The following is a 27,384-nucleotide window of genomic DNA, read 5'->3' on the forward strand; positions in this document are numbered from 1 at the left end:
TTTATTTTGTACAGGAATGTTTCACTTTCTCTCCTATGTTGCCCTCATCTATAATCAATCAGTCAATCAATCAGACTTTACAGAATGCAACACAAAGTGCTTTGCTCATTAAAACAATACCACACGACCACCACACACCCACACACACACACACACAAACACACATGATCACAGCAGTGACTCTGTAATAGATAAATCATTAAAATAAGAATGCTGTCGTAAGTGAGGAAACACCAGAGGCAGGATAAAAACTCAAAACAGAAAAAGAAATTAAAACCAAGAGATAAATATGTGAAAACTCCAGACAGTAGATAAAAAGTAAGAAAAGAATTAAGAACACAAAATAATAAAATACTAAAAGAGAGGGTATGTATAGAAACTAGAAATTTTGAGTGTGCCTGATGCTCGCTGCCGACTAGTATCCCCACCATATTGCCAGAAGTATTGATAGCAGTACAGGTATGGGGTAAGATTACTGTCAAAAGATTTGTGCGTGCACACATACAAAATCATGCACGTATAAAAATGTGTGCATGTTAGTCTATAGTTGTGCATAAATAAACATTTGTTTAAGTCAAATCATGCATAGATTATGTAGTGTATATTTGCAATCATGCATTTGTATGATTGTATGATATGATTATGATTGATTATATTTGTTTGTCTCCACACCGCTCTCAGCCACATTGAAAGCCCCAACACATATATCAAGATGCTGTTTGTTGACTTCAGCTCAGCATTTAACTCCATCAGCTCCAGCCGACTCATCAACAAACTGCAGACACTACAACTTGGAACCTCCCTCTGTCTGTGGATCAAGGACTTCCTGACTAACAGACCCCAGCATGTCAGAATGGGCACCTCCACATCCTCCACCATCGTCCTCAATACTGGTGTTCCTCAGGGCTGTGTGCTGAGTCCAGTCTTGTACACACTGTACACTCATGACTGCGTCACTACTCATGGCTCCAACACCCTCATCAAATTTGCGAATGATACAACCGTCGTGGGGCTCATCAACAACGGTGATGAGGCACCATACAGGGAGGAGGTCCAAGCACTGGTGGCCTGGTGCAGTGACAACTACCTCAACCTCAACACCAAGAAGACAAAAGAAGTCATCATTGACTTCCAGAAGTTGAGGACCACACTGCACTCAGGCCTGAGCATCAATAGGGAGGAAGTGGAACGGGTCACCAGCTTTAAGTTTCTTGGCCTGCACATCTTGGAGGACCTGGGCTGGACTGTGAACACCACCCACATCATCAAAAAGGCCCAGCAGCATCTCTTTTTTCTGAGAACGCTGGGGAGGAACAAACTCCCTCCACCTCTGCTGAAAAACGTCTACCACTGCACAATAGAGAGTGTCCTCACCTATGGATGTACGCTGTACTTTTGTGTACATGCATAACATAATACTAAATAATTTAAGTTTACTTATTTAAAAAGTGTATCCATATATGTACACTTATTTTCTGTTTGCTCTGTCAACATGAACTAATAAAAAGTTTGTTCACAAAAAAAATAATAATACTGAGTCATGATGAAACTGGTGATTTACACTCCTACTCTTTATGCCTGATTAAATCATGTTTTGGTAAAAATCTGACAGAAATCTAGGAACATTTTTATAAAAAATATAATTGTAAAAGCACATTTTTACACCTCATGTCATCAGTAGTTCTTGTTAGTTTAAACACATGTTGAAATTGTTTGAAGTTGTGAATTCTTGTCTGGGACGAGGCTGTTTTCTGACACAAAGCAAGTTTAAAGCAAAGCAAAACATTTCCTATATTATACATATTTCAGATATACATATGAATCCTTAAAGAATAAATTCTCAACAAAAATGATATTAGAGTGTTGGTATTAATATTGAATAGTTAATGTTCGTTGTTACTTTGTAAGTTACTCATTGTTACTTTGTAATTGTGGAAGTACTTTTCCACAATTGTCTGGACACCTTTATCTGCACAAAGCAGAACTGGACAGGTAGAGATAACAGATAACAGACTTGGAGAATATCAAAGGAAGCTGGCAGACCCCAAAGGTCCAGGTCCTGAAAGGTGAATTCAGTTTCTCCAGAATAAATAGCTTTCAATCATTCATTCAATCATCTTTTTGTCTTGCTGATTTTTCGTTTCACATATAATCAACACCTTCTTCCAAAAATAAACTATTGTTTTAGCCGTCCCATTGTAACATCATGTGTGAAAAGCAAAACTACAGTTGATAGATTTTGAAATCAAACACTCAGGCTGCTACAGGAAACCTCCACACACACATTCTGTGTGATGCAAAGATTCACAGATTTTCCTCACAAACATTAAAATCAGACTTTGATACAATTTCCAGCAGAATCACTTTCTGAAGTTTCACTGGTTTACAGTTGGACATGAAAGCGAGTTTAAAGTCCACATTCATAAAGAGAAATATATGTAGACAAATAAAGTGAAAGGTCATGTCTACAATCGATTTAAGCCCCATTCATACTGAATTCATTTCTTCAGGAGAGCTGGGGAGACTTTATCTTTTTTTCTTTTAGTGTAGCAAAAAACAGATTTGGAAAAAACGTCAAAATGTTCACCCCTATATTTTTTAGTTTCTTTTATAAGTAAGAACTGAAAATGAGTTGTAAAAAGTTGAAAACACTGATGAATGCAGCCATAAAAGTTTGGTTTTCTTTTATTTGGAAGAGAAAGATCACGCACCCTGGTGAAAAAGTTTGTCTGTAAAGCCAGAATTTGTTGGTCTCTGGCACATTCTGCTGCAGACGACTCTTACTTTTGTAACTGCAAATCATTCAAACATGTTTTAGGGCATCAGACAACAGTTTGTACTGGTCAGTGCCAAGAAATTCACATTTTAAGCCCACATTTTCCCCACATGACATAGGCTTGTTACCATGACAACACTACTTGTTTTCGTGTGTGTTTGCAATGCATCATGGGGATGAGTCTGCTGTAAAAAGCACAATGTAAATTCACAAAATTTCTTCCTTTTGTTGAAAAATGCTACACTCCAAGTGCCAAGTGTATTACTATTATTCTTTTTTTTTTTTTTTTAATTCTGAATTTTCTATTCAAAGAAAAGAAAAGAAAAGAAAAGAAAAGAAAAAGAAAAGAAAAGGGGCATTAGTCTGGAAACACAAATATTTTTTTCCATCCTGTTTTCTTTTGTCTGTAGTCATTCAGTCCCTGAAGTTCCTCAAATCAAATCCCACAGTGTTCCATACTGTGTAGGAACCCTGATAGACTCTTCTGCACCAACAAAATCTGAGGAAAAAGCTTCTTTCTGAGACTTCAGGTCCAAAAGTTTCAGGCTATTAGCAGCTCCCTGTACAGACAACTATAACTGGATTATTTTGATACTGACAAAAGCTTAGAAATCTGATTAATCACAGACAACTTGTGAAGCATCTTTCATTGATGATTTCTAAGCAGATGTATGGAGGTTTGATTGTGATGGACATCAGAGACGTCACACTGAATGATATCAACATGTGTTTCAGCTTCAGACTTAAATTTGTCCCGCTCAATGTCTGTACTTAATACAGACTAAATCCTGTCATTTCATCTCCCTTCAATGTATGGGGCTTTAGTCTCTCCATTGTTACTGTTCTGACTTGTGTCCAAACTTAAAAGGGTCCCTGACCCCAGAATCTGAAAGTTTCAAGAGCGTCTTACATGATCCTATATAGAAACAAAAGCTCTGAAAGAAAGTACAGTGTGAAGACGTGGATGAAGAGAGGAAACTCATCATCCTCAGTTTTAGTTCTCAAACTCTGCACTCATCTGGAGAGAAGAAGAAAAAGGACAACAGGTTATTAATTGAATTTGTGACTATCTTTCTTTATGAACTACAGAGAAACTAAGTCTAGAATATTGTGCTGTGAGCTGTCAATCTTCTTATAACCTAGGCCATCTTTATGTAGAGCAACAATTCTTTCTTTCAGATCCTCAGAGAGTTCTTTGCCATGAGGTGCCATGTTGAACTTCCAGTGACCAGTATGAGAGAGTGTGAGAGCGATGACACCAACTTTAACACACCTGCTCCCCATTCACACCTGAGACCTTGTAACACTAACGAGTCACATGACACCGGGGAGGGAAAATGGCTAACTGTGCCCAATTTGGACATTTTCACCTCGGGGTGTACTCACTTTTGTTGTCAGCGGTTTAGACATTAATGGCTATGTGTTGAGTTATTTTGAGGGGACAGTAAATTTACACTGTTATACAAGCTGTACACTGACTACTTTACATTGTATCAAAGTGTCATTTCTTCAGTGTTGTCCCATGAAAAGATATAATTAAATATCTGCAGAAATGGGGGGGGTGTACTCACTTTTGTGACATACGGTACATATAGCAGTCAGCAGCACTGAGCAGTTAGGGGTTTGGTGCCTTGCTTAAGGGCACCTCAACAGTGCCCAGGAGGTGAACTGGCACCTTTCCAGCTACCAATCCACACTCCATGCTTTGGTTTCCAAGCCAAGTCCTTACAGACTGAGCTACTGCTGCCCCTAAATAACACGTACTTGCAGTGCAGTAATGCATAGTTAAGTAAAAGTAAAGTAGACTCAAAATTCTACTCATAAAAGTACAAGTACCAAAAAATGTATGTTCTTAATTACAGTATACGGTACAGTAGACTATTTGTAATGAGTTACTTGCAGCCTTTGGTGGGGCTATATGGGCACTGCAGCAGTGTGTGTGTGTGTGTGTGTGTGTGTGTGTGTGTCAGTTTGCTACCAGAGAAGAGAGAGTGAGAAAGAGCAGCTGGTACCAGAGTATCAATACTGAGAAAAACTGACAGCATTTCAAAATATAAAATCACAATACTTATTGATATATTGTTATTTTTGACAATGCTAATGTGTAGCTTATGTACCAAATGGAATTTTTTCCTCTTTTCCTCAAAATTTTGCAGCTGGTTAGTCTCAAGCCTTCATAGGCTGGCTATGGATGCCAAATCTAACAAAAGAAAAAGCTCAGAGGAAACAGGAAAATTTCATAGTTGTTGCTGCAGACAGCTAAAAATGGCTCTTTTGATAGTTGAAGTTTCAGACCTGTGCATTATATCATTATATTCTGATGAAATAAACAGTGAATTAAATGTCAGCAAACAGCGTTGATAGTGGAGAGAAATAATTATCACAAAGAGTGAATTGCAGATACAGTCAGGACCTGACTGTCAGGTTATTGAGGCTCATTGACTACAATGCAGTAGTTTACTAATTACCTGCATTTTATTTCTTAGGAAACGTGTCATTATAAATTATTGTGGCAGTGATCACATGTCACAGTGGGTACGACAAAAGCTGAACAGAGTTAAAAATGAAATGAAAGTTCATGGCAGAGAGAAACACGAGGAAGCCAGGCAACAACTGTTCCCAGTTAGATTTGAACCAGAGACCTTGAACGTGTCTGCAGAAGTGCAGAAATACACAAATGCATCTGAATATCGGCACACAAAAAGTGACCAAATCACTAAAATGACACAGTAGCTTCTGGAAGATAAAGTCAAACTAGTGAGACTCTCTTCACCTGAATAGATCACAACAAATTATGAAAAACTGTCTGTTTTTATTAATGCTTTATTTACAGGTCTTGTAATTTCCCAATAATTTCCAAGGATAACAATAAAATAAATACACAAAAGCTTCAACATTTCTGTCCCAGAGTTTTATTCCTCACAATGTGGGTTTTCAAATAGTAGTAATAGTAGTAATAGTTTTTCATGTTGGAAATAAAAATTTACACAAGGAAGGAAAAAGTGATTAAAATCTTTCATCTTGGTAACTAACAAACAGAACCCCTTGATTTTCCCTAAATTACAGGTTTATTACCATGTTATTAGAGTTTTAAATTCCCTAAAAAGCATCACACATACGTACTTCTTACATTGAAGAAAATATTCTTTTGTTTTGTTGCTGCCTCAGCTTCCAGTCTGTTCAGACATTTTCAACACATCCCATCTTCAACGTCTCCCTCATCCTACCTGCATATTTAAAGGAATAGTTCAACCAGAAATGTAAATTCAGTCATTATCTACTCACTTTCATGCTGATTGAAGGTCAGGTTTAATTTTTTTAGTCCACAAAACACTGCTGGAGTTTGACAGGAAAACAGCGTTGCAGAATCTCCCAAACAATGGAAGTGAATAGTGACCAGTTTTCAAACATAAAAGACAACAGGAAAAAAACAAAACAACACATAAAATGCCTCCATACTGTTTGTCTGGTGTAATCCAATAAAACACAGTGACCTGGCAGGAAATTTGGGAATTTCGGATCATAATTTAGTACTCTAACAAAATCAGAGTGTGGATTACAGCAAGGCCAGAGCGCACACATTGTTTTGTGCCGTTTTACTTCAAACCAGAGTTTCTGAGCACTCTGCAACACCAATATGATCAATGCTTTCCTGAAAAACACTGTTGAATGCAACCTGATGTCTTCTGCCCTCTGGTGGATTATCAGTGCACTGCAGGCAGCAGCCTGCATCTGAGTGCAAAATCCAACATGGCTGCCTTCATGCAGTGAGTCACATTTTTGGCAGTGAAATCTTTGCTAATTTTGAGAATAACAGGCAAATTGTTAGTAATATCTCAATATGAGTATTTACTTTAGTGAAACAACCTATAATTACTGAATTTTTTGTACCATATTTTATAATAAAATCGTGTTGAAAATATTTGTATCAAATATGATACAGCCAGTACATATGATAATTTATATGTGAATCCCTCAGTCATTATTCTATTGAAATTCATGATGCAATCTGCATTATTCCACCACAAATACACTCTAAAACAAACTAAGGTATGACTGAAATATCATCAAGATACATTTAGATTGAACATTTACATATTTGAATGTATTTTTACATAGGCAACCTGCTCGCTTATTATCACTTGTGTTATTAATTCGTTATGAGCAAGTGAGCACTTGCTAATAATTGTCTTTTTAATTGATTTTCACTAAAACAATTCTTGGGCTATCTTAAATGTATGTTATACTGAATAATTCAACTTACTTGACCGAGCTGTTTTTGTCCACCAAATTGTGAAAGAAAAAAGGTTCCTGTGTAAAAGAAAAAGAAACAAACCAACTCAAATGTGCCAAAATCTTCCGAAAGCAATGAACAATACTTGCTATGTTTTCTTTAAAAAGTTTTTTAAAAATCCTATATGTAATTAAAAAAGTTTATTTTTTTTATTATTTTTTTTGTCAAAAGGTCCAGTACACACTTCATTTTCAAAAAAGAAATAGATAATCTGACAATTATTTCATGTGTCATGCTTTACAGGCTGAGCAAATGCAATACAACTGTTAATAGTTCATCTTAATACCATAATGTCATATTGTCATCAAACTCCAGTTCACTCTGGTTCAGCACTGAGAGCCAGTGCTCACATGGAGCCTCATGTTTGATGGTCTGTATGATATTGAGTGTTGTAGCTCCACCCTGTGGTCAAACCTGTTCATTACAAACACTGACCCTTAAACTAGAAGTGTTATGTAACACCTTGACATTTGGTTAAATCCTGTAAAACTGTTCTGTTTTTACTGAACGCTTGCCTTGTTTCAAGTCCGTGGTGAAGTCGTGTCTGGCCTGAGATTGATTTGATAAAGTGATGCAGACCTTCAGTGTGTCTGTGCCGTGTCTGTCTTAACATGGTTCGTGTGCACCATCTTGTGGACACAGTGCGACATCACATGAGAAGTGATGTGTCCCTCATTGAGTGCTATCTGACCACACATACATGTCTCGTGTCACACTGAAGATTCAGATTTTAAGGTTAAAGATCTTGTAAAGCAACAATAAATGTGTGATCTGAGTTTGTGAGGAGGAGGAGGCTGTGTCATTATAGTGTGGCGGTTCATACTTACATAGTGTTGGTGGACATGATTTCACCGGCACATCACCAAGTCACTTTTCAGATCCGCCCCAAAAAATCCTGCACACAGAAATAGTGAAAACTCCACAACTCATCACTTCAGTACAACATAGTTCTTCACATGTTTTCAGCAACTATGTTCTAAAAACTAGAAAAGAAGAAAAACTCCTTTTTCCCTTACAGATATTGCCATTTTCTGATGTAACTATTAAAATCACTGCATTAAATTAGATTCAAGTCTGTTATATAACAGATTTCTTTCTGTCCTCAGGAGCAGTATATATACATTAATTATGTGGTATTTTCCACCCTGATAAAAACAATCTAATATTAAAAGCCTCCCTGAAATTATTTCTCTTTTTCTAATTATAATAACATCTTGAGATTTATTTTTGTCTTTCTCCTGCCGTCACCATTACTGAGTTTTGTTTGAATGAAAGAGGGAGAGCTTGCTTGTTCTTGTTACAGAGCACCTGGATGATGTATTTCTGCTTTTACATCAGTCCCAGTTGAGAGCGAGTACTGTGATTGGTTTCCTTCTGTGAGGAACACAGCATGCAGCCAATTACATTTTAGAAAAAAAAAAAACAGCAACAGCTGACTTCAAAACTGTGCTGGAGGTCATAAGTTTCCAAAAAAAAAAAGAAATACTCAAGTAAAGTAAAAAATGTACGTAAGTACTCAAGTAAATGTAGTATGTTACTGTTCACAACTGCTTCCCAAAAAATGTAATATGAAAAACGTTCTTTGTGGTCATTGTTGATTATTTGTTAGAGCCTGAGCACTGACTTGTGCGAGGACCCTGTTGGATTTGCTCATTATTCTTAAAGCACCCCTCCCAAAATCTGTAGATATGACTGCAGAAAGAAAACAGTCCCTACATGAAACTGGAACTTTAAATCCATTATGTTCAAGAGAAGACAGACACTTTCAGAACTGTCTAGATGGATAAACAGATGAGGACAAAATTGGATTTGGGGATGATTGTCCCTTTAAACGTTTTCATGCCAGTTTTGGTTCATTTCTGTACATGGTTGGAAATAGAGCATATTTTTGCTGCTCTGTACAAGTGGTGTCTTTAAAAAGAGTGCTAAATGTTTGATAACCACAGCCACACACATGCTAACATATATGCTAACAGCCACACATGCTAACAGCCATTCACACCAACACCCAAACATTTCACATGACACAGTTTGTTTGATGATAATCTTGTTAATTTGTTTGTATCCTCACTCTGTTTAAAGAGTGAACACATTCTCACACTGTGGGGTTAAACCAGCTCTTTTCTATTATAATAACCATGTGGTTTTTTTTGTCTTTGACTTACTGTGGTTGTTGGGGGTGGTTCACTTCCTGGTTCAACAAAGGTGTGTCTGAGGGGGTGGGGCCTCTTCAATCTGAAAGCCAGGTCATCAGACAAAACCATGTGCTGCCAAGTCAGAGGGGGGTCAGGCTTGAAAGGGGCTTTTTATGGACTCACAGGTACGTTCAAGAATTAGTTAATTAATTGTATGAAATGTTTGTGTGTTAATGTTAGAGGTGACAAATGGAGCATAACCTCTTTTACTTTTGTATCTTTGCCAAATGTTATTGAGGCCTGAACTCAGGAGTATATTTAAAGCGTTTGTCTGTACAAGACAGACTTAATCAAACTCTAATGTCCAGTGTCATTTTCTTTGTCTGAAGTGTAGTTTTAATTGTCTCCTGTTTATCTCAGGCAATATAAAATTACATGTTCCACCATTTCCTGTAGTCCACAATGTCCACATCACCTGTATCAATCAATCAAATGTCCTCCTTTCTACTGATTTCTCTTGTTTCTCCTACTTTCCTCTGAATACTGTAGTAACTTAGGTAGACTGAGGTAAATGTGTGAGGCAGATTCAGCAAATTTAACAGTTTTTAAAGATGCTGTTGTGAAAATAAAATTGTTAATAGTTAACTCTAGCATTGTACATTTATCTTTAGCAAATGAACTCAAATTTAGAACTTCCCTTCTGAGTCCTGAATCATGTATAATTAAATGAAATTGAGGGGAAGTGGAAAACAATCACAGATCACAGACAGGAGCCAAACAGGTAGCCAATCAAGTGGCTCGAGGGCGTTTCCTGAGGCAGCTGCCCGGGGATGGGCACTCCCCTCACTGTGGGTTTTTTATTTATCTTTATCCAACAGGTCAAAGGTCATCTTCACTGTGACATCATAATGTTCAGCTCTCTATCAGTCACTGTACTCCTCTGTTAAAAGTTGTTAATGGATTTAGCCAGGTAGGACGTCACTGTGGTGTGGAGTTAAGTTTTAATGTTTCGCCATGAAACAGGAAGTTGTAACTTTGCACTTCATGGTCAAATTCACCCCAAAATGTAAAATATTTGATAAGATACCAGACCTAAATACATCTACATGACAATAGTTAGTCAGTGTTGCAAAATGGCTCCATTGTGCCATCCGCAGTATTTCAGTGAAGCATCCCCTGCGGTTTGTTTCATCTACATGTAAAAAAAACAAAAAAAAAAAACAATAGGCGTATATATCATGTCCAGGTGTACAAAAAAGTCTCTTGGAGCCACAGCCTAATTTTGAATTTCGTGGTTAATTTTGTCACTTTCCACATGTTGTATTTTAACAAACTCCTTCTTGAGAATTGATCAGATTGACTTCAGAATTGGTGTGTGCCATCTAGACTAGTTTGTGATCAAAAGTTATTAAAAGATTTGGCTGTTGTTGAAGGGTGTGGGATGGTGTGGAGTTTTGATGTCTTGCCATGAAACAGGAAGTTACTGTCATTTGACTAAAAATGATTCAATCAGCCCCTTCACATGTTTGATAAGAGTCCCTTCATGATCACATATACATCCCAATCAGAAGTTATACTCATTGTGCCACCTACTGGCCGCAGGAAGCAAGCCTGTGTCATCATCTGATTTACATGAAAATTTTTAGTGTTGTCTACACTCCATATGCTGGAACGTAACATATAATTAATGGCTGTTCTGTTGTGCCACTTTGTGGAAACAGGAAGTTGCATCAAGAAAATGCTTAATTTTTTTTTCTTCTTTGTCTCTGCAATCTTCAATCACATTTTTGAGGGGCTAAACGTGCTCGATGGTGCATGAAACTTGGCACACTCATTAGTCACGGTGAACAATTTTGTCTGTTGTAGTCTGTGGTAGTAGGCATAGCCAAATGGCCTCTAAACAGCAGTCCTCAAGGCACATTTCATAGATAAACATGAAAATCGGTATGCACATATATCATGCAGGCATACCCAAAAAAGTTTCTTGGACCCATTTTGAATTCTATGGTCAATTTTGGCGATTTCCACGTATGGTATTTTAGCGAACTACAACAGGATTCATCATAATGACTTCAAATTCAGTGTGTGCCATCTAGACTAGTTTGTGACCAAAAGATTTAGCTACACAGATGAAGTTGCTGCAGAGAAAGCCTCATTATAAGAGGCATTTTGCTTATGTTGAAAAAAAAAAAATCAATGTCAACAAGATATTAATGTGACAATCAGTTGACTCAAAACCACTGGCAGGTGTATGAGTAAATTAAAGCTGCAAGAAGCATTCCCTATAGTTCCTACAGACTTTTTTTGTACATCTGCATTCTGAGTTTCTTGCATGTCAGTGGAACACGTCACAGGGGTTGCTATTTGGAGGGCATGTCCAAACCATGTGACCACGCCCACCACCAAATGTTATATCATAACAAGACAAAATTTTTCACCACGACTACTGTGTTTGCCAAGTTTCTTAGCCCTTCAAAAATGCGACTGAAGAAGACAAAAAAAAAGAAGAATCTGAGCAAATCCAATTGGGTCCTCGCACCCAATTCAGTGCTCGGGCCCTAATAAACAATCAACAGTGACCACAAAGATCATTTTTCATTTTCATATTACATTTGTGGGACGGTATTACAATTTTGAAAGGTGAAGGTTTTCACCTTCACACAAATGTAAGGAATCCCTGCAAATGTAATAATTATTAGATTTGCAGGAAATTTCATATTACATTTGTAGTCTGCAACTACTATTATGTTTGTGGGATTATTGCATTAAAAGATGGGCTGTTCTTATATTTGTGGGTGTTACAGACAAATTTTGCCTACATGGTTAAATGTCAGTTGGTAGATGTTGACTGAATGGGTTGTTATCTTGGTACACCTAGCTTTGTGATCTAATTGTTTGAAAGAAGTAATCAGGATTTTTTTAAAAAAACAGTGTAATTGTTGCCCATGACCCCATCTCTTCCTGGTTTTAACCAGCTTATATGATGTTTGCGAAATAGTCAGGAAATTTAATATACAGAGTCATGCCCATAGGCAGGAATTGTCAGTAATTTTCGTGACAGTCTGCATGACTTTCAAGTTACGACTTCCATAGTTTAAGGAGTGAGAAAGGCCAAGGAGGAAGTGATGGTAGATGAGTGAGTCAAACACCAGACTTTGTCACAGGAGACTAGGGTTTGACAGATGTTCTTTATCCCAAACCACAATCTTAATCAAGTAATTCTATTTCCTAAACCTCATACTCAAACATGCTGTTATGGCTGATCCATGACTAGCACAGAAGTTCAGTAACCAAACAAAACACCACTCTGGTTCAGATCAGGAAAGTAGTTCTCCAAATCACCCCCATCCAGGTGTCACCCGGCCAGTGCCTCTCACCCTGGGCAACTCTGACAACCTGTGCTGTGTGTAGAGATGAGCTCAGCTATATCTAGGTGGAACTGCTCCAGCATCAGCCCCAGTTCCTTCACAGCCAGAGTGGTGATATGCAGTGCCAGGAGTCAGCACGCCTTCGTACAAAGCATGTGACCCCAACGCTTACCCCTTCAGGTGGTTGATCCACAGCATGGTGGCTCCACGTCATTCTTGTCATTGTCGTTGGCTGAGTTCCATTATTCAAGCCCCAAACTCCCCCCTTTCGTGTCTGGCTCCAGGAGAGGACCCTATCAGGTGCTGCTGCCCCTGACAGCACAGCTCCAAGGATCACAGAGTCACAGAAAACCCCTCCACCTCATTAAGATGCCAATTCTTTGGTGGATGGATGGAGGCCATCACTTCTCTAGAAAGTAGTGCCTGAGATCTGCAAATGTGGAAACATCCCAATGGGGCAAGAAACACGAGAAATCAGACGATACTACAGGTTTAAAACATGCAGTCTCATCATCTGACTCTAGTGTTTTTGCCCAATGATGTCGTTGCATTCCCATATCTCAGGTATAATTAGCATTTATGTTATCACACGCAAAAGAACCAAGGTCCTAAGCTGAGAAAATAAAACCCAAGTTTTAAAAAAAGTAATTCCTAAAGTGTGGGAATAGGTGGGATACTGAGGAAGATTTAAGATGCCTAAATAATTACAAATCAAGCAAAGAAATACAGTCAACATTGCTATATATTTTTTCCTGTATCTTTTTGTCCTTCTAAATGAACAGATTACTTTTGATTATGACATGAATTGTCCATGTCACATTAAAACCAAATCACACCACAATAAACAAAGTGAAGAGGTGTATTGCATTCTAGTGTTGTCCAGCAGGGAGCAGCAGAGACCTGACAACAACACTTTCCATGTTGAGGTGCAGCAGAACATTTTCTTTTCTGAAAGTGAAAGTGCACTTTCCAATCAACAATCAAAAATAAGCCATTGATAGGAAGGTAACTACTTGTCATTTTCACTCTGTTCCTTTGTTTGAGTGTAGGCAGTTTTAAATCTTCCTCAGTGCCGGATCGTCCTCCACGCAAACAGAATGATGCACACCAGTAGTAGTTATAACAAAATTTAATGATGTTCAGATTCAGGAACATTATAACTGTGGTAGATTGCCTCAGCAATTGATAAGTCATTGTAGTTGTGCTTTCTTAACATTGCAGGCTAAGGCTGCTGCAGCCTTGTATTGTACAAGCACAGTTGCCCCTGGTGCCCCAACGGTCCACGATGTCCACATTCCAACTGCAGCCACACTACAATGCAGACACGGTGGACTGTACTATGATGTGATGGTAGAAAAGGTGGTGCACACCAATCAAAGACTGAATCGTTAATACATGCTGTGAGCAGCAGCAAGTATTAGTATATTATTAGAGTTTGCAGCCCCCCACCCCCACCCCTCTATTGACAGTGACATACAGTTGGTGACAAGTTTCTATGATCGACACACCTCTGGTACAAAAGTCATTATGGCAAAGCACAATGTAAGTACTGTAGTAAATGTACTCTGCAGTGTACTCCATGGCGCCCGGAAAGGCTGATCACAGAGCTGTGGTCCTTTTCCACTGGAGATGCATGGGTCTAATCGGGTATGACTGGAAAATGGTGGGATCTGTGGTCTGATGCGTAGGGATTCGTAGTCCATTTCCTGTGGACATTTGAACAGAATATCCGCTCGGTGAAAGTGAGGCTGGGACATGGTGGGATTTTCAGTCCACACTGAGGTTTTCCGAATGGCCGACAGGTATCCAAAATGGCTTGCAAAAAACCAGGATGTCGTTTTTTGTTTTTTTTTTGTTTTTTAATTTTCTCAGTATGTAAAGGTGAAGAATATCTCAATGAGTACACGATATACTACCATGCAACGACCACACATGGACACCCTGGGACATGTGCACTGTTCAAATACACAGAGGAGACATCTAAAAGACAGCAGCTACAGGCTGGGTACACGGGTAGCATTTGGTAGCAATGGTGATTGGCAGTAATTATTACCAGGGAGAAAATCTACTCCTGTTCAATGCTGCATGTTTTGCAGACAGTTGTTAATAGTTTTCATAGTGAGATGTCAATAAAAGATGGCTAAACTGGGGGGTATAATTAAATATAATGTAATGGAACTTCTTAATGATTAATATGGGTGTTTTTGGTGAGATATCCACGTGTGAGGAAAAAAAAAAAAGATTCATAGCTAATATCACAGGCTTTGCATCACTGACATTACAATGATGTAACATTTCAGCAAATTCATACTTACTTATGAATCCTTTACAGATGAAATGCTAAAATGTTTGGTGAGGATTATCAGCTGGGTTTGGTTACGTCCCTCCTGCGTATCATTGTAAAGCTTTCTTGCCTAACTTGATTGCTTCAAAAAGTTACCCGTGTAACAATGCCTCAAAAGACACCCCCCACACTTTCAGCCCACAGTAAAACATTATAACAAAGTTACATTTTTTTTCATTTACAGCAACAATAAACCTCTTTTAATAAGCAACCCTTTTTTGATAGTTCTTGATTGCCAAATGGGAGTTTTTTTTCCACCTGTCGGACAGGGCTGATTCCCCTTTGTGATTAAAACCTCCAATCTCCTCCGTCTTCCATCCATTCCTCCAGTCTTTCTTCTTGTGATTTGGTCATTCTCTTGTTATCTTTCTGCATTTATGTTTGATTCTCCTGCAACAAAAATAGCAAATATTTACTGCATACTAAAGTCAAACAGGTTAGAAGAAATATAAAATAGCTGCCTTAACAATTGATTAGTGAGGCACTCTGAAAATAAACTGTAATTATACAGCCTAATAAGATTACACACCTAATTTCCTTGTAACAAGTTTTAAACTGCAAAACCAATCTTAAATGAACATTTTAACATTTCTGTAAAGAGGCATATTTACCCTCTTTTTTGGCTCTTCCATAGTGGAACAAGAAGAGTCTCATGTCTATTCATCAAGGGCTCATTCCTGTGTTCTGGATCAAATGTTTTCAGTGTCTTATATTGCCAACATCCTCTGTCTCCCCAGTCCTATGTTTGTCAGATCCATATAGCACATAATGCTGTATAGATTAGGATTAGGTTTGAAGATTTGCATATAACAAAGGATTCTGTGAAGATAGGACCTTGGGAACACAGGTCTCCAGGAACATAGGTCCTTGGGAACATAGGACTCTGGGAAAATAGGACCCTGGGAACATAGGTCTCTGGGAACATAGGACACTAGGCACTAAGGACTCTGGTAGCATAGGGCCTTGGGAACATAGGATTCTGGGAACATAGGACCGTGGCAGTTTAGGACCCTGGGAATATAGGACCTTTGCAGCATATGGCCTTGGGAACATACAACTCTGGGAACTTAGTGCCCTGGGAACTTAAAGATTCTTGCAACATAGAACCCTGGGAAAATAGGACCTTTGGAACATATGCCTGTGACAACATAGGACCTTGGCAACATATGAACTTGAGAACATAGGACCTTTGGAACTTAGGACTCTGGGAACATAGGGCCTTGGGAACATACAACAGTGGGAACATAGATACACTCTTGCATCAAGTATAGAGCTGACATCAGGAAGTGGTTAGCCTAGCTTAGCGATAAGAATGAAAGTGGGAAGAAACAGCTAGCAAAACCTCTAAAGCATGTTGTATCTTATTTGTTTAATCTGTATGCAAACAGTCAAAATCACAATTTGTGTTTTGGGTGGGATTTTGTTCTGGAAGACCAATGATTTATCCATCTGCCCAGCAGCATATCTATAGTGTTGGTTGATATTTTCTTTAAGCACATACTTTCATTATAAAGGCAAAACACATGTCTGTGAATATTCTGAAACATCCAGGACGAAGGCAACTAGCCTCGCTGTAGATTTCTTGAAAACATTTCACTCCTCAGACGAAAAGCTTCTCCAGTTCTTACAGAGTGGTGAAGGGGTCTCATACATTTAACCTCTGTAGGGTGGCTGAGCTCACATACGGGTCAGCAGGCCACACGGCTGTTACGTCAGGGTTGTCAGTGGCATACAGAGGTTAAATGCAGTGGGACTCCCCACTAGTCTGTCAGAGCTGACACAGCTGACTTAGCCAGGGGCCAGATATACACACACAGGGATAATACCAACACTGTACAGCAGTACAGCTGGAGTCCACACACTCCACTGACAACTGCAAAAAACTGACATGGCTGACTGGAGTCCCGCTGTGAAGGTGCCACTCTAGGCATATTACCCACATATTAGCTAAGTATTCTGTCAGCATGTTCCTGGTATGTGTGTTGGCACTTTATTTATTCAAATGAACATTCTGACATTAGGGAAATCTGCTTATATGCTGTCTTAACCAGAGTGCTATGATATGATCATTACAACCAAAATGCTACTGCTGAGATATGTTTAAGATAAAGTACAAATAAAACTGAATCAAACCCCTGATCCTAGTGTGGATGAATCTGTACGCTAGACAAGAGATCAATGTTCTCCAGGAGAAATCTAGCTGGGGACATCAGTTCTCTCTAATCCTCTACCTCACCTACAGAAACCAGGGTTCTCATTTACATGATATTTAGAAAGTCAAGGCATGTACAATAATCCGCCTAAAATTTTAAACCATTTTTTGTGGGAAAACAACTTCTATCCATACTAGTATTTTGAGGTTGTTTTGTGACGTCTGACAGTGAAGCACATGAACAACAAAACAGTTCAATCTCTTCCTCTTTACTCTCTTTTCACTTGGCCAACAACAAAACTACATCATAGCCAACATCTCGCAAGAAGCAGGACAGCCCAGCTGACCAAATCAATATTTTATGGTCACGTCCTCTAATGAAATTAATACAGGTTAGTGACAACGCCTGTGCCGAATCACTGGCTACATCAGTCTTTAAAATGCATGTTCATACAAAAAGTTAGAGACACTAAGTTGTCTGCTTAACTTTGCTGCCACACAGCTCCTGCCTGTGACTGGGCTACACACACAGCTGGTTATTCTGCCGAGTGGCCGACTTTGTGTGGACACAGTCTAAGGTTACTGCAGGAATCCTGTTACCGAAACCCTTGTTACTGAAATGCACATAAGGCTGAGGCTGTCAAGTCTGCACATTGTTGTAATTGTAATCCAGATGACTCTGGGATAGATTAGTGACTAGAAAGCAACATATACAGTGCCAAATTTTGGCTTGGCACATTTTTGGTACAGCACAGCAATGATTCTCAAAGTGAGGTTTGTAGCACACAGGGGTAACCTGACACACCAGATGGTTTGTTACACAGAAGCATCTGGGAGGTTGTCCTTTAGGAAGAGGGCAGGCACTTTCAAAAACACTTGGCAGGTGACTAGATGAACCATTTGTCTGTAACATCAAGCACGGGCTAACTTCAACCAATCAGATCAAACTCTTGCTCCTTTTTCAATGTAGAAATAATCTCCAGTTCTGATATGACTGATGCTATCACAGTATCTACGCTAACCTCTTCAGGAGCCACCATTGTTTGTTTGAGACAAGTCACTTCCATGGACGCTTCTTGCTGTCGTCACACCTAAAACCACACCTGTAGCTGCCAGTAGTCATTCCTAGGACCCTGATTGGCTGCACCACTTTTGGTCCAGCTGCCTCGTAGAGTACACGCAGGAGTACCTTTTATTAATGTATATTTTAATTAAAAAATCTAAAATAGTTTGACAACAAAGTATTTTGTGTGTGTTTACCTGTTAGAGTGGTTCGGGGTAGGCCTGTCTGGGGTCGTAGGTCATGTCGGGGATGTAGGGCTCGTGGAGGTCAGGGTCTAGCGGCAGGGTGTCCAGAGGCAGATCAGCGTAGCCATAGGGAGGGTAAGAGGCATCTAACTCTGAGACACAGAGGAGCAGAGACAGAGATACCCTCATCAACAAAATACACTGATGATATCAGCTGTTTTTGTTTGTGTATGGGTTAAAGGGACAATTCACCCCAAAATCAAAAATATTTTTTTTTTTTCCTGGCGGGTAGTGCCATTTATCCATTTAAACATTTTTGGTATGAGTTGCAGAGTTTTGGAGAGATGTTTGCCTTCTCTCCAATATAATGGAACTAAATGGCAATCGGCTTCCGGTGTTCAAAACGGCAAAAAAAATCAGTGTCTCTTTCCAGAAATCATGAGCAGGTTACTCCAAATAATCCACAGACCTTGTTGTAAGCAGTTTCATGACATTACTATTTTCTCATTAGCAGAGAGAAAGTAGTTCCTACATGAAACTACAGCTGATATCTCCAAAACTCTGCAACTCACACCAAAACTATTTAGATGGATATATAGCACTAAAAGTCGGAGGAAAAACATGTATTTTTGATTTTGGGGTGAACTGTTCCTTTAAACAAATGAGATTTGTAAATGGAGAGTGCAGATTTACAAATGGCTCTTTTTTTTTCTCTCCGGTAATCCCAAAGGCCAGGTAAGTATCTGTTGTTACTGCCACATGTGAAAACAAATAAACGTTAAAATTATTTTATGTTTGTTGTACTTTTTATGCGAGCCTTAGATCATTTTTATCGACTAAAGGCCTCAATAGAGTTATCAACGCCGTCGCCTCCTCTAGTTTCGATTACTGCAGTGCCCTTTACGTCCAAAATGTGGCTGCTACACTGATCACTGGTGCGAGGAGATTTGAGCATATCACTCTGGTTTTAGCTGCACTTCACTGGCTGCCTGTCAAATACAGAATTGATTTTTAAGATACTATTGTTAGCTTTTAAAGCTCTGCACGGTTCGGCACCAAGATACCTCACGGAGCTCCTTATTCCCTACATGCCATCTGAGGTCCTTTGACATGGCACTGCTGGCTGTACCAAGGTTGAGGCTGGTCACTAAGAGAAACAGCGCTGTCGTTCAGCTGATTGCTTCAGTTTTCCTAAATCAGGATGTCCTAACCTGCTCTGTGCGTCAGCCAATGGGCTGAGTGTTGCTTCACGCGCCTCCAACCTATTTTATCTGGTTAAAAGCGATGTGGCATCCTTGATGTTCGTGTTTCTCTTCATCAAAGCAGCCAAAAGGAGGAGGAGAGACTAATTAAGGAGGCTGAGAAGAAGCAGCACCTTTTATAAGATCACAGCAGATTTTTTATAAGAATATCCTCAAAAAAGGACAGTGTTTGAAGGAAAAAAAAGGGAACTTTTGGGAGCTACAAGTAAGTAAACTGTCCTCCAACTATATACAAACAAGGCTGATTTAAGAAAATGATGAGAGTTATGAATAAATAACCTAATTATCTCATCTACAGAGAGAGGAATCTCAAGTGTGCCGCCGCAACATTGCTCATATGTGTGGACAGCTCTTTGCTTGCATCATTACCAACTGCAGCAAGCCAGCTAAATTTAGTTGTAAAAGGGACAAGAATTATTGCTTGTCCTGACAACAGTAAGCTTTTGCTTCATATCTTTTGATTTTGGGTGCAAAACCTTCACCAAAAAATCTGCAAATGCATTAATGTCATATTGTTGGCAAATGACCATGGTATAATCAGGATAATCATATTATAGGTGTGCGTTAAATGGTTTGGAGTGAGTTATATGAGCATATAATATATGCTTCTATCTGATATTTTACACACTTTACATTGAGGTGCATTTTTCATAATACTTTGTGTGATTGACAATAACAAATGCATAGCCAGACGGCCACTTTCGGCCCTCCATTGCTGCGTCACACTCCACTGCATAAGCCTAATGATGAATGTGTGCAGGTTGACTGACTGTATAGAAGGTGTAACCGAGAGACACTAGATACTGAATAAATGAGTTCATTTCGCTCCGACAACTGCACTATGAAATCGGCACCTTCAATTGACCTCCATTACAACTACTGACAGCTCTGTGTGCGTGCACAGGCGAGTGTGTGTATGCACGTGCGTGCACGACTGCAGTGGATTAAGCGTCTAGGAAAAAAAAAAAAATGACGGAGATCCTGGCTTTAAATAAGAACCAACACTCTCCTCAATCACACACACTCGCAGGGATACACTCGGGATGAAGACTAACACATTAATTAAAGATGGTGAGATGGAGGGATTTACACAGAATGTGTACACAGAGGAAATGAGAGAAGAACGATTTAGTGAGGGAGAGAAAACTGACGGAGAGGAGAGGGGAGAAGGGGAGCGCTGTCTTCTGTTTTTCGCCTTTGTTTAAACACTTTTCTCTCCCTCACTTCCTCTTGCTTCTTCTACGCCCTATTTCAGTTCTCTCCTCCGCTCCTTCATGATCTCCTCTTTCTCTCCTTGCTTGCATACTTGTTTGGTAGTTTACAGCCTGTTCTGAACAGATGTAGGTCTGATTTATGAGTCACTGCACACACTGCAGTTTGATATATTTACACATATGTTGTTACTATCTGTAGTGCTGTATTGTACTTATAAAACACTATATGGATGTATTTCACTGTATAGTCAGTACATAAAAACTCACTAACCACAAGACTGAAAAATATCAGTTATAAACTATTTATTTACTTTAGTTATTAATTAAAATTCCTCTGAGGTTTGCATGTTGAGATGAGTTTTCCAAGTCAGACCCTCTTAACTGCAGAAAGATGCCTTAAATTGCTTTTATTATGTATTTATTTATTTTTATTTACCTTTTATCTTTCAATACACAAGAACTATAAAAGAGCCCCCCAAAAATGACAATGTCAATATCTTTATTACAATTCCTGAGACTGTTTATATGTTTCTGTTGTGTCTCTTTTTGTCTGTTTGCCTTGTGTATTTTGTCTCTGTCTCAATCGCTGTTGTATCTGTAATCACTACTGTATTGTATTTGCACCAATACAAAAAAAGAAGAGAGAGAAAAGATTGAATTTGTATAATTAATATAAATACAAATATAAGTCTTTTTTTGCAGAGATTGTGCTCCAAGTCCTTGACATGGGGTGTCTGTTAACAGAGATTTTTTAAGTGGGGCACCAGGGCCAACAGAGGATGCAGAATGCCAAAAAAAATTAATGAATAAATTGGCATGCCCATCCTTCTAATCATCTGCCAGTCAAAACCATTCATCACATCATTAGCTGCTGGTGTTGACCTGCCATGAAGCTGCTCTCCTCCTGAAATTTAGCTAGCTAGATTTCAGCTAGCTCTGAAGAAACGCTGGCCAAAACAAGCAAATATGATGCAGCATGCAAACAGTATTTATTTACTGCTGTACATCCCTTTCATTTTAACATCAGGATGTCGTTATTAGCTTAACCTTCACGGGTCTTTCATCCGCAATAGAAACGCAGATAGCAACGGGCTGATGGAATCTTTTAGTTCCTTGAAAAGTCGTTCCTAGGACTAAAAGTTCCAGGTACTTTTGGGTGTCACGTGCACACACACGCACATATGGCACAGCAGCTTCATGGCCCGTGTCTGTTCCGCCGACAGCAGGGATCCTACCTGCGTGATTGCATCATGACGTGTGCGTGGTGGTCCTGCTGTTGAGGAGGTGTATGACAGGAATACTAATGTGATCTATGTGTGTGTGTATAGGTGGGCTGATTGCTGTGCATGTAGATGTCCAGCTTTATTTGGACATGGAGTCGGCGTGTTTGCCGTGTGTTGAGCGTCTTTCTGCTGTGGTGACAGCTCACTTTTCCTCTGGGATTCTGTCTAATGAGGCTGTGTGGTTTGTGTGAGGCTACCTCCACCTGTTGTGAAGTTTGGAGACGCGTGAGGAGAGAAGAAGCAGGGGGCCTTGTGTTTGACGGCAAACAATAAAGAGAGCAAAAATAGTGTGTGTGTTCAGAGTCTAGAAGGGTGGAAGGCAGCAGCTGCGGCAGGTAGCAAGATAAGCTTTAATCACACATTTTATATCTCCTCTTTTATGGCAGAGAGCGACATTTATAACAATTTCTTTAGTAGTTAGCAGGCATCTTATTTTTAGCTGTGTTCCATTAAAAAAGTGTTTATTTTGTGGTTAATGCCTTTTCTCACCAGCAAAATGGACACAAAAGTCGTTTGTACAAGCAGATGAGCCGTGAATTTAATTATGTTTATTGTTAGGTGGCGACCTCTAGTGGCCGTAATACTTATGACTGGGAAAGTGAAAATATGAAGAAAGCCCATGTGTGGACATGGAGGGGTGAGAACCTTCAACCAGGTCACCGAGGTTCATGTCCTGCATGAAACCAAAAGTCAGCAATGACTGATTTTAACCCAGGACACATTCTTTTCCTCAACCTAACCAAACAGTTGCTTTTAACCACGTTTAATGTCATTTGTGTAACCATGCAGTCCTCTCAATGGATCTGTCCTGTATTTCCTTTTTATTTTTGATTTATTTCTGTTTGTTAAGGAAAACATAAGTTTCTGAACCCTTCTCCCAGCCGTACACTTGGTTGCGCCCATCGCCTTGGCCAATCAGAACGCAGGCCTGCAGACCGTGGGTTGGACAGCATACGTCGCTGAGTGACACTGTAGGCAGAGGAGCTGTGGCTGAACAGTAAATATAACTCAAAGCAGTAAAAACACAATATAAGTTGTCAAATCAGAACTTAAGCATTTCTTTTTTCTTGTGTTTTGTTTACCATATGATGATGAGAGATCAAATTTTGTCAGTGAACATCTAAAACATGCGAGATTGGACAGGGTGTTTTGTCCGGATGCCAGGGGACACACACAGCTAACGTTAAATAAACACTGGTGACAGTGATGTCACACACATAATATGAGGTGATATAAAACCAAAAATAAAAACTTGAAGTCAATATTCTGCTTAAGAGGTGACAGGTGCAGAGGAGAGGGAAAAGTAGACCAAAAAGTTGCAAAAGGACTCCTGCACACTGTCTAACTTGCAATATGAAATGTATTTGTTTTTGTTTTGGTACTAGACCTTCATCAGGTTTTGCCTGTTGAAGGTCTATTAGCCTCAGTTTTTTGACTGAAAAGTGGATTCTTTTTATTGCAACCAACCAACATTCAAGTGCTTATAAAAAAGAATGAATGAAGCTTGAACAAAATGTTTTTTTTGTGTGTGTGTGTGTGTGTGTGTGTGTGTGTAACTATCAGATCTGTTCTTTCTTTTGATTATTCCATGTTAACATATTCTTAGAACTGAATATTTTATGGGTGTTGAAAAAAACTTTGTCAAAAATGCTGTCTGGCCAAGAGTTAATGTAAACCAGACAGAAACAAAGCCATCTGCTTCAGTTTGTCACAAGAAGACAATGTGAGGAGCAGGAGGAAGCGCAGCCATCATCATCAGCCCAGACACCAACTCCTGCACCAGTTTCTCTTCAAACAGTTGCACTCGTTCGGGTTTATCAGAGCTGCTGCTTGCCACTCATATTTGGTGGCCGCGGTTATCTTAGTGTCATGATGCATAAAACTTGTATGATTGAACTGTGGTGCATTGCTGTGAGGACATATTATGTTTAACATATGCGTTTCAGAACCTATTGCATATGATTGGTTGTGGACGGGCTTAGTCCATCACCCACACTATGATTTCTGCCTACTACTGGCTCATACACAGACTGTGTGTCAGGTCTGTGTGCATCTGGATACAATTAAGAGCTGGTACTAAGACTGTGGGTCTCACTGACTGAGTCCGATTCGATTTGTATCTCGATACATATTCAACAATACAATATATCTTAAAATTTTTAAATAGCCAATGATTCAAAAATGAAACACATGCACGAGATGTATTGATATGCTGGTGCTGCATCGATCTGTTTCCGATTCATGTTCAGCTTTTTACCGATACAGGCCGCCTGAACCGATGCACTTGTATCTTACACATTAAAATCTAATGCATGAGTGAATCGTTACATCCCTAGGTAGTACCAGGACGAAGTAGCGGTCAAGTCTGATTGACTGTTCTGCCCATGTAACCAACGTCATATACTGACAGTCTGGTCCGCCTGTTGATGGTACTGTCCAACGGTCATAAGTGTTGTTTTGAGAATCATTGGCAGTGGACCTGTGCTGTTGTTTAGGTATGAGGACGTGTTTGGTTAATACGCTGTCTACAAGCCAGTATCTGAACAAAAGATGAGCACGGAGGGGAAAATAAGCATCACTCTGTCACACCACTCTAAAGCTCCATTTGGACTGGTTTTGTTTTTTCTCAATGGGAAATGGGAGGATTTTTCCATCACCTGCTCTGGTCAGTGATTTTAATCCTGCCTAAAGCACGTACATGGGCAATTTTTTATCCCCAACCCAATAATTACAGCTGCAATTACCTACAGTTTTTCATCAAACTCACTGTTCCTCCTGTAATTGAAATTCCATTCAGAGTGACATGCTTGTATTTTAAAATGGAGCTCTGTGTTTTTTTTCCACAGGAAGAGCTGCTTGTCCTACTAGTGCATTGATTTTTTTTTTAATCAGCTCCAACCTGGGGTGCTCCCAGAGCTCAGTTGGTAGAGCGTTTGCCCCATGTACTGAGGCTGTTGGTCCTCTGCAGCAGTCGCTGGTTCGATTCCCGCCTGTGACTCATTTGCTGCATGTCATTCCCTCTCTCCCTACCCTCTTTCCTGTCATATCTTCACCTGTCCCTATCCAAAAAAAAGGCAAAAGCCCAAAAAATAATAAAAAAATGAAAATAAAAAATCAGCCCCAACCCATTCTCATCCCAGGTCATCAAACACTGATCTATTTTCCCTCTTTGTCTCATATCAATATTAGAAGGTAAGGTACAAGGTACCTTTTAGCGTCAATGTGATGCTGCCAGAAAGCCTTTTTAACAGCTGCTTAACGTTGTGAAGTGGTTTGGTTAAGTTTAGGCACCAAAACTACTTTGCTGGGTTTGGGAAAAGATGTATAGGTTGCGTTACAGATGTTATGTAACTTTAAACCTGAGATAATTTTGACTCTTGGTTTCACATGGGACATGACCCCTGTCCTCGAGGGTGTAGGTCCTATGTTTCTTTGACCCAACCAACCACCACACCTGATCCACATGTGGACTTTCTCGCTTTTCATACCACATCACCTGACGAGGATGGGTTTACACTGAGGCGACTTGAAAGCCAAGTGCACCTCATACAGAGGTTAAAGGGAAGCCAGAACAGGCTGAACTCATAAGGAAATTTGACTGAAACTGGAGGAAGTCAAAAGTGCTTTTGCAATCTGATAGGTGGAAACATGTTAACACCAACATATAATGCTATTCCTGTGCTGGCATGTAGGTCTTTGCAATGGTGGTACATGTAAATGCTGAGTCAAGTCACATTTCAGGGGCTACAACCATGAAAGCAAAGCCACCTTTAAGCTTAATTAAACAGTGGGACAGCAAGGAGCCCAAAGTCATCTGACCTGAGAGACCTAAAGGTAACATAGGAGATTACAAGGTCCTCGATGTAGAGGAAGGCCAGTTAAATTCAGTTCTGTAGTGTACAGGTAGCTAGTGAAAAGAGGCCAGGATGGGGGGTGATATGGCTGCTCTTCTGGGTATCTGTTTGAAGCCTGGCTGCAGCATTCTGGACCCACTGCAATCCGGAGAGGGACGACTGACTAATCCAAGTTTACAGGGGGTTGCAGTGGTCTAAGCGGGAGGATATAAAGGCATGATTTAAAAAAAAATCACACCAAGGTTATTGGCAGGGAGTTTGACAAGACTGGACGGGTTGCCAAGTCTGTTCAGGATCAGTTTGATGGAGTCAGAGGATAATTTCAGACCTGCCTTCATTTAGCTGAAAGAAGTTTTGTGACATCCTACACTTTATGTCATCAAGGCAGTTCAAGATGCTGGTCAGTTTGGATTGGTTGGTTTCAGGGGTAAATAAAGCTGAGTGTCCTCAGAACAACAGTGGAAGGAAATGTCATATTTTTTTTTGAATGATCTGACCGAGCAGGAACATGTATATGGAGAACAGAATGGGACTTAGGGTGGAACCTTGTGGGACGCTGCAGGAGATGCTAGCTGAGGGAGAGAAGAAGTCGCCTTTGTTAACAAAGAAGCTTCTATTTTTGAGGTAGAATGTTAACCAGTTCAATGCGATGCCATCAAGTCCGACCCCATGACCTGTAGTTCCTTCAACCTTTGCTGCATTTTTGTTTTAGTCTGTATTTTTTCGTCTTTATTGCTGAAACACATATCACCTTTGACAGAAATACACTTGTAGGCATTGGAAAAGGAAATGTGGGGTTTGGATTAAAGCAGATCTTAAGATGATGAACAATGCATACAGCATTATTCAACCACAAATTTAGATTTTATTAAATTCTGAATTGAATTATCTGTGTATATGTTCTGCGTGTGTGCAGCGTGAAGTGACCACAACTGTGATTTTGTTGTGCATGTTAGGTTATGTCAGGTTATGTCAGCTCCAAGTTGGTCCTTGTATTCTCTTCTAAGCTCTGTTTTTACCCTATTTGTTTACATTTTGGCAAACTGACATAAGTAAAAGTATTCAGAATTAGCTATTAGTGGTTCCTGTTTGAAATGTCGCCACGGATATAAACAGACTAACAGAATACCTCCTCAATATTGTTGAAAACGTACAAATGTGACGAGTCACGCATTTTTTATTCTGAACCATATTTTTTCTATGATTTTCTATGATTTCTATAAAAGATAATTACAGTCTCAGGACGTGTCACACTGACTGATATTATGTGTTTCATTTCTCTGTGTTAAGTTTGACTCTTCCCATCAGGGGAGCCTATTAAAGACCTCATTCTGTAATTTCCCTGTGGTTACAGCACTGTCAGAACGGAGCGTAAAGAAAGCAGGTAAACTCTGGAATTTTGTAGTTCAAAAAGACCAAGACACATTTTTCTCTCTCACCTTTATCTTTGTATG

At 39.5% G+C, this 27,384-nt stretch overlaps 1 protein-coding gene across 2 annotated transcripts in view; it reads right to left on the reverse strand.

The window, feature by feature from the left end:
• Window positions 1–13,687: 13,687 nt before the first annotated feature.
• The window catches only part of LOC146310086 (junction plakoglobin a-like), a 146,402-nt gene continuing 132,705 nt past the window's right edge, over window positions 13,688–27,384 (reverse strand). For both annotated transcript variants that reach the window (XM_084743686.1, XM_084743687.1), the window contains exons 16-17: window positions 18,330–18,469; window positions 13,688–15,307 (exon numbers count right to left, since the gene is read on the reverse strand). In XM_084743686.1, the coding sequence (XP_084599812.1) occupies window positions 18,333–18,469 (137 nt within the window). In that variant the 3' untranslated portion in view covers window positions 13,688–15,307; window positions 18,330–18,332. The remainder of the gene's footprint in view (window positions 15,308–18,329; window positions 18,470–27,384) is intronic.

The sequence above is a fragment of the Lutjanus erythropterus genome, chromosome 19 (assembly GCF_056507025.1).
Source record: "Lutjanus erythropterus isolate fLutEry1 chromosome 19, fLutEry1.hap2, whole genome shotgun sequence".
NCBI classification, from domain to species: domain Eukaryota; kingdom Metazoa; phylum Chordata; class Actinopteri; order Lutjaniformes; family Lutjanidae; genus Lutjanus; species Lutjanus erythropterus.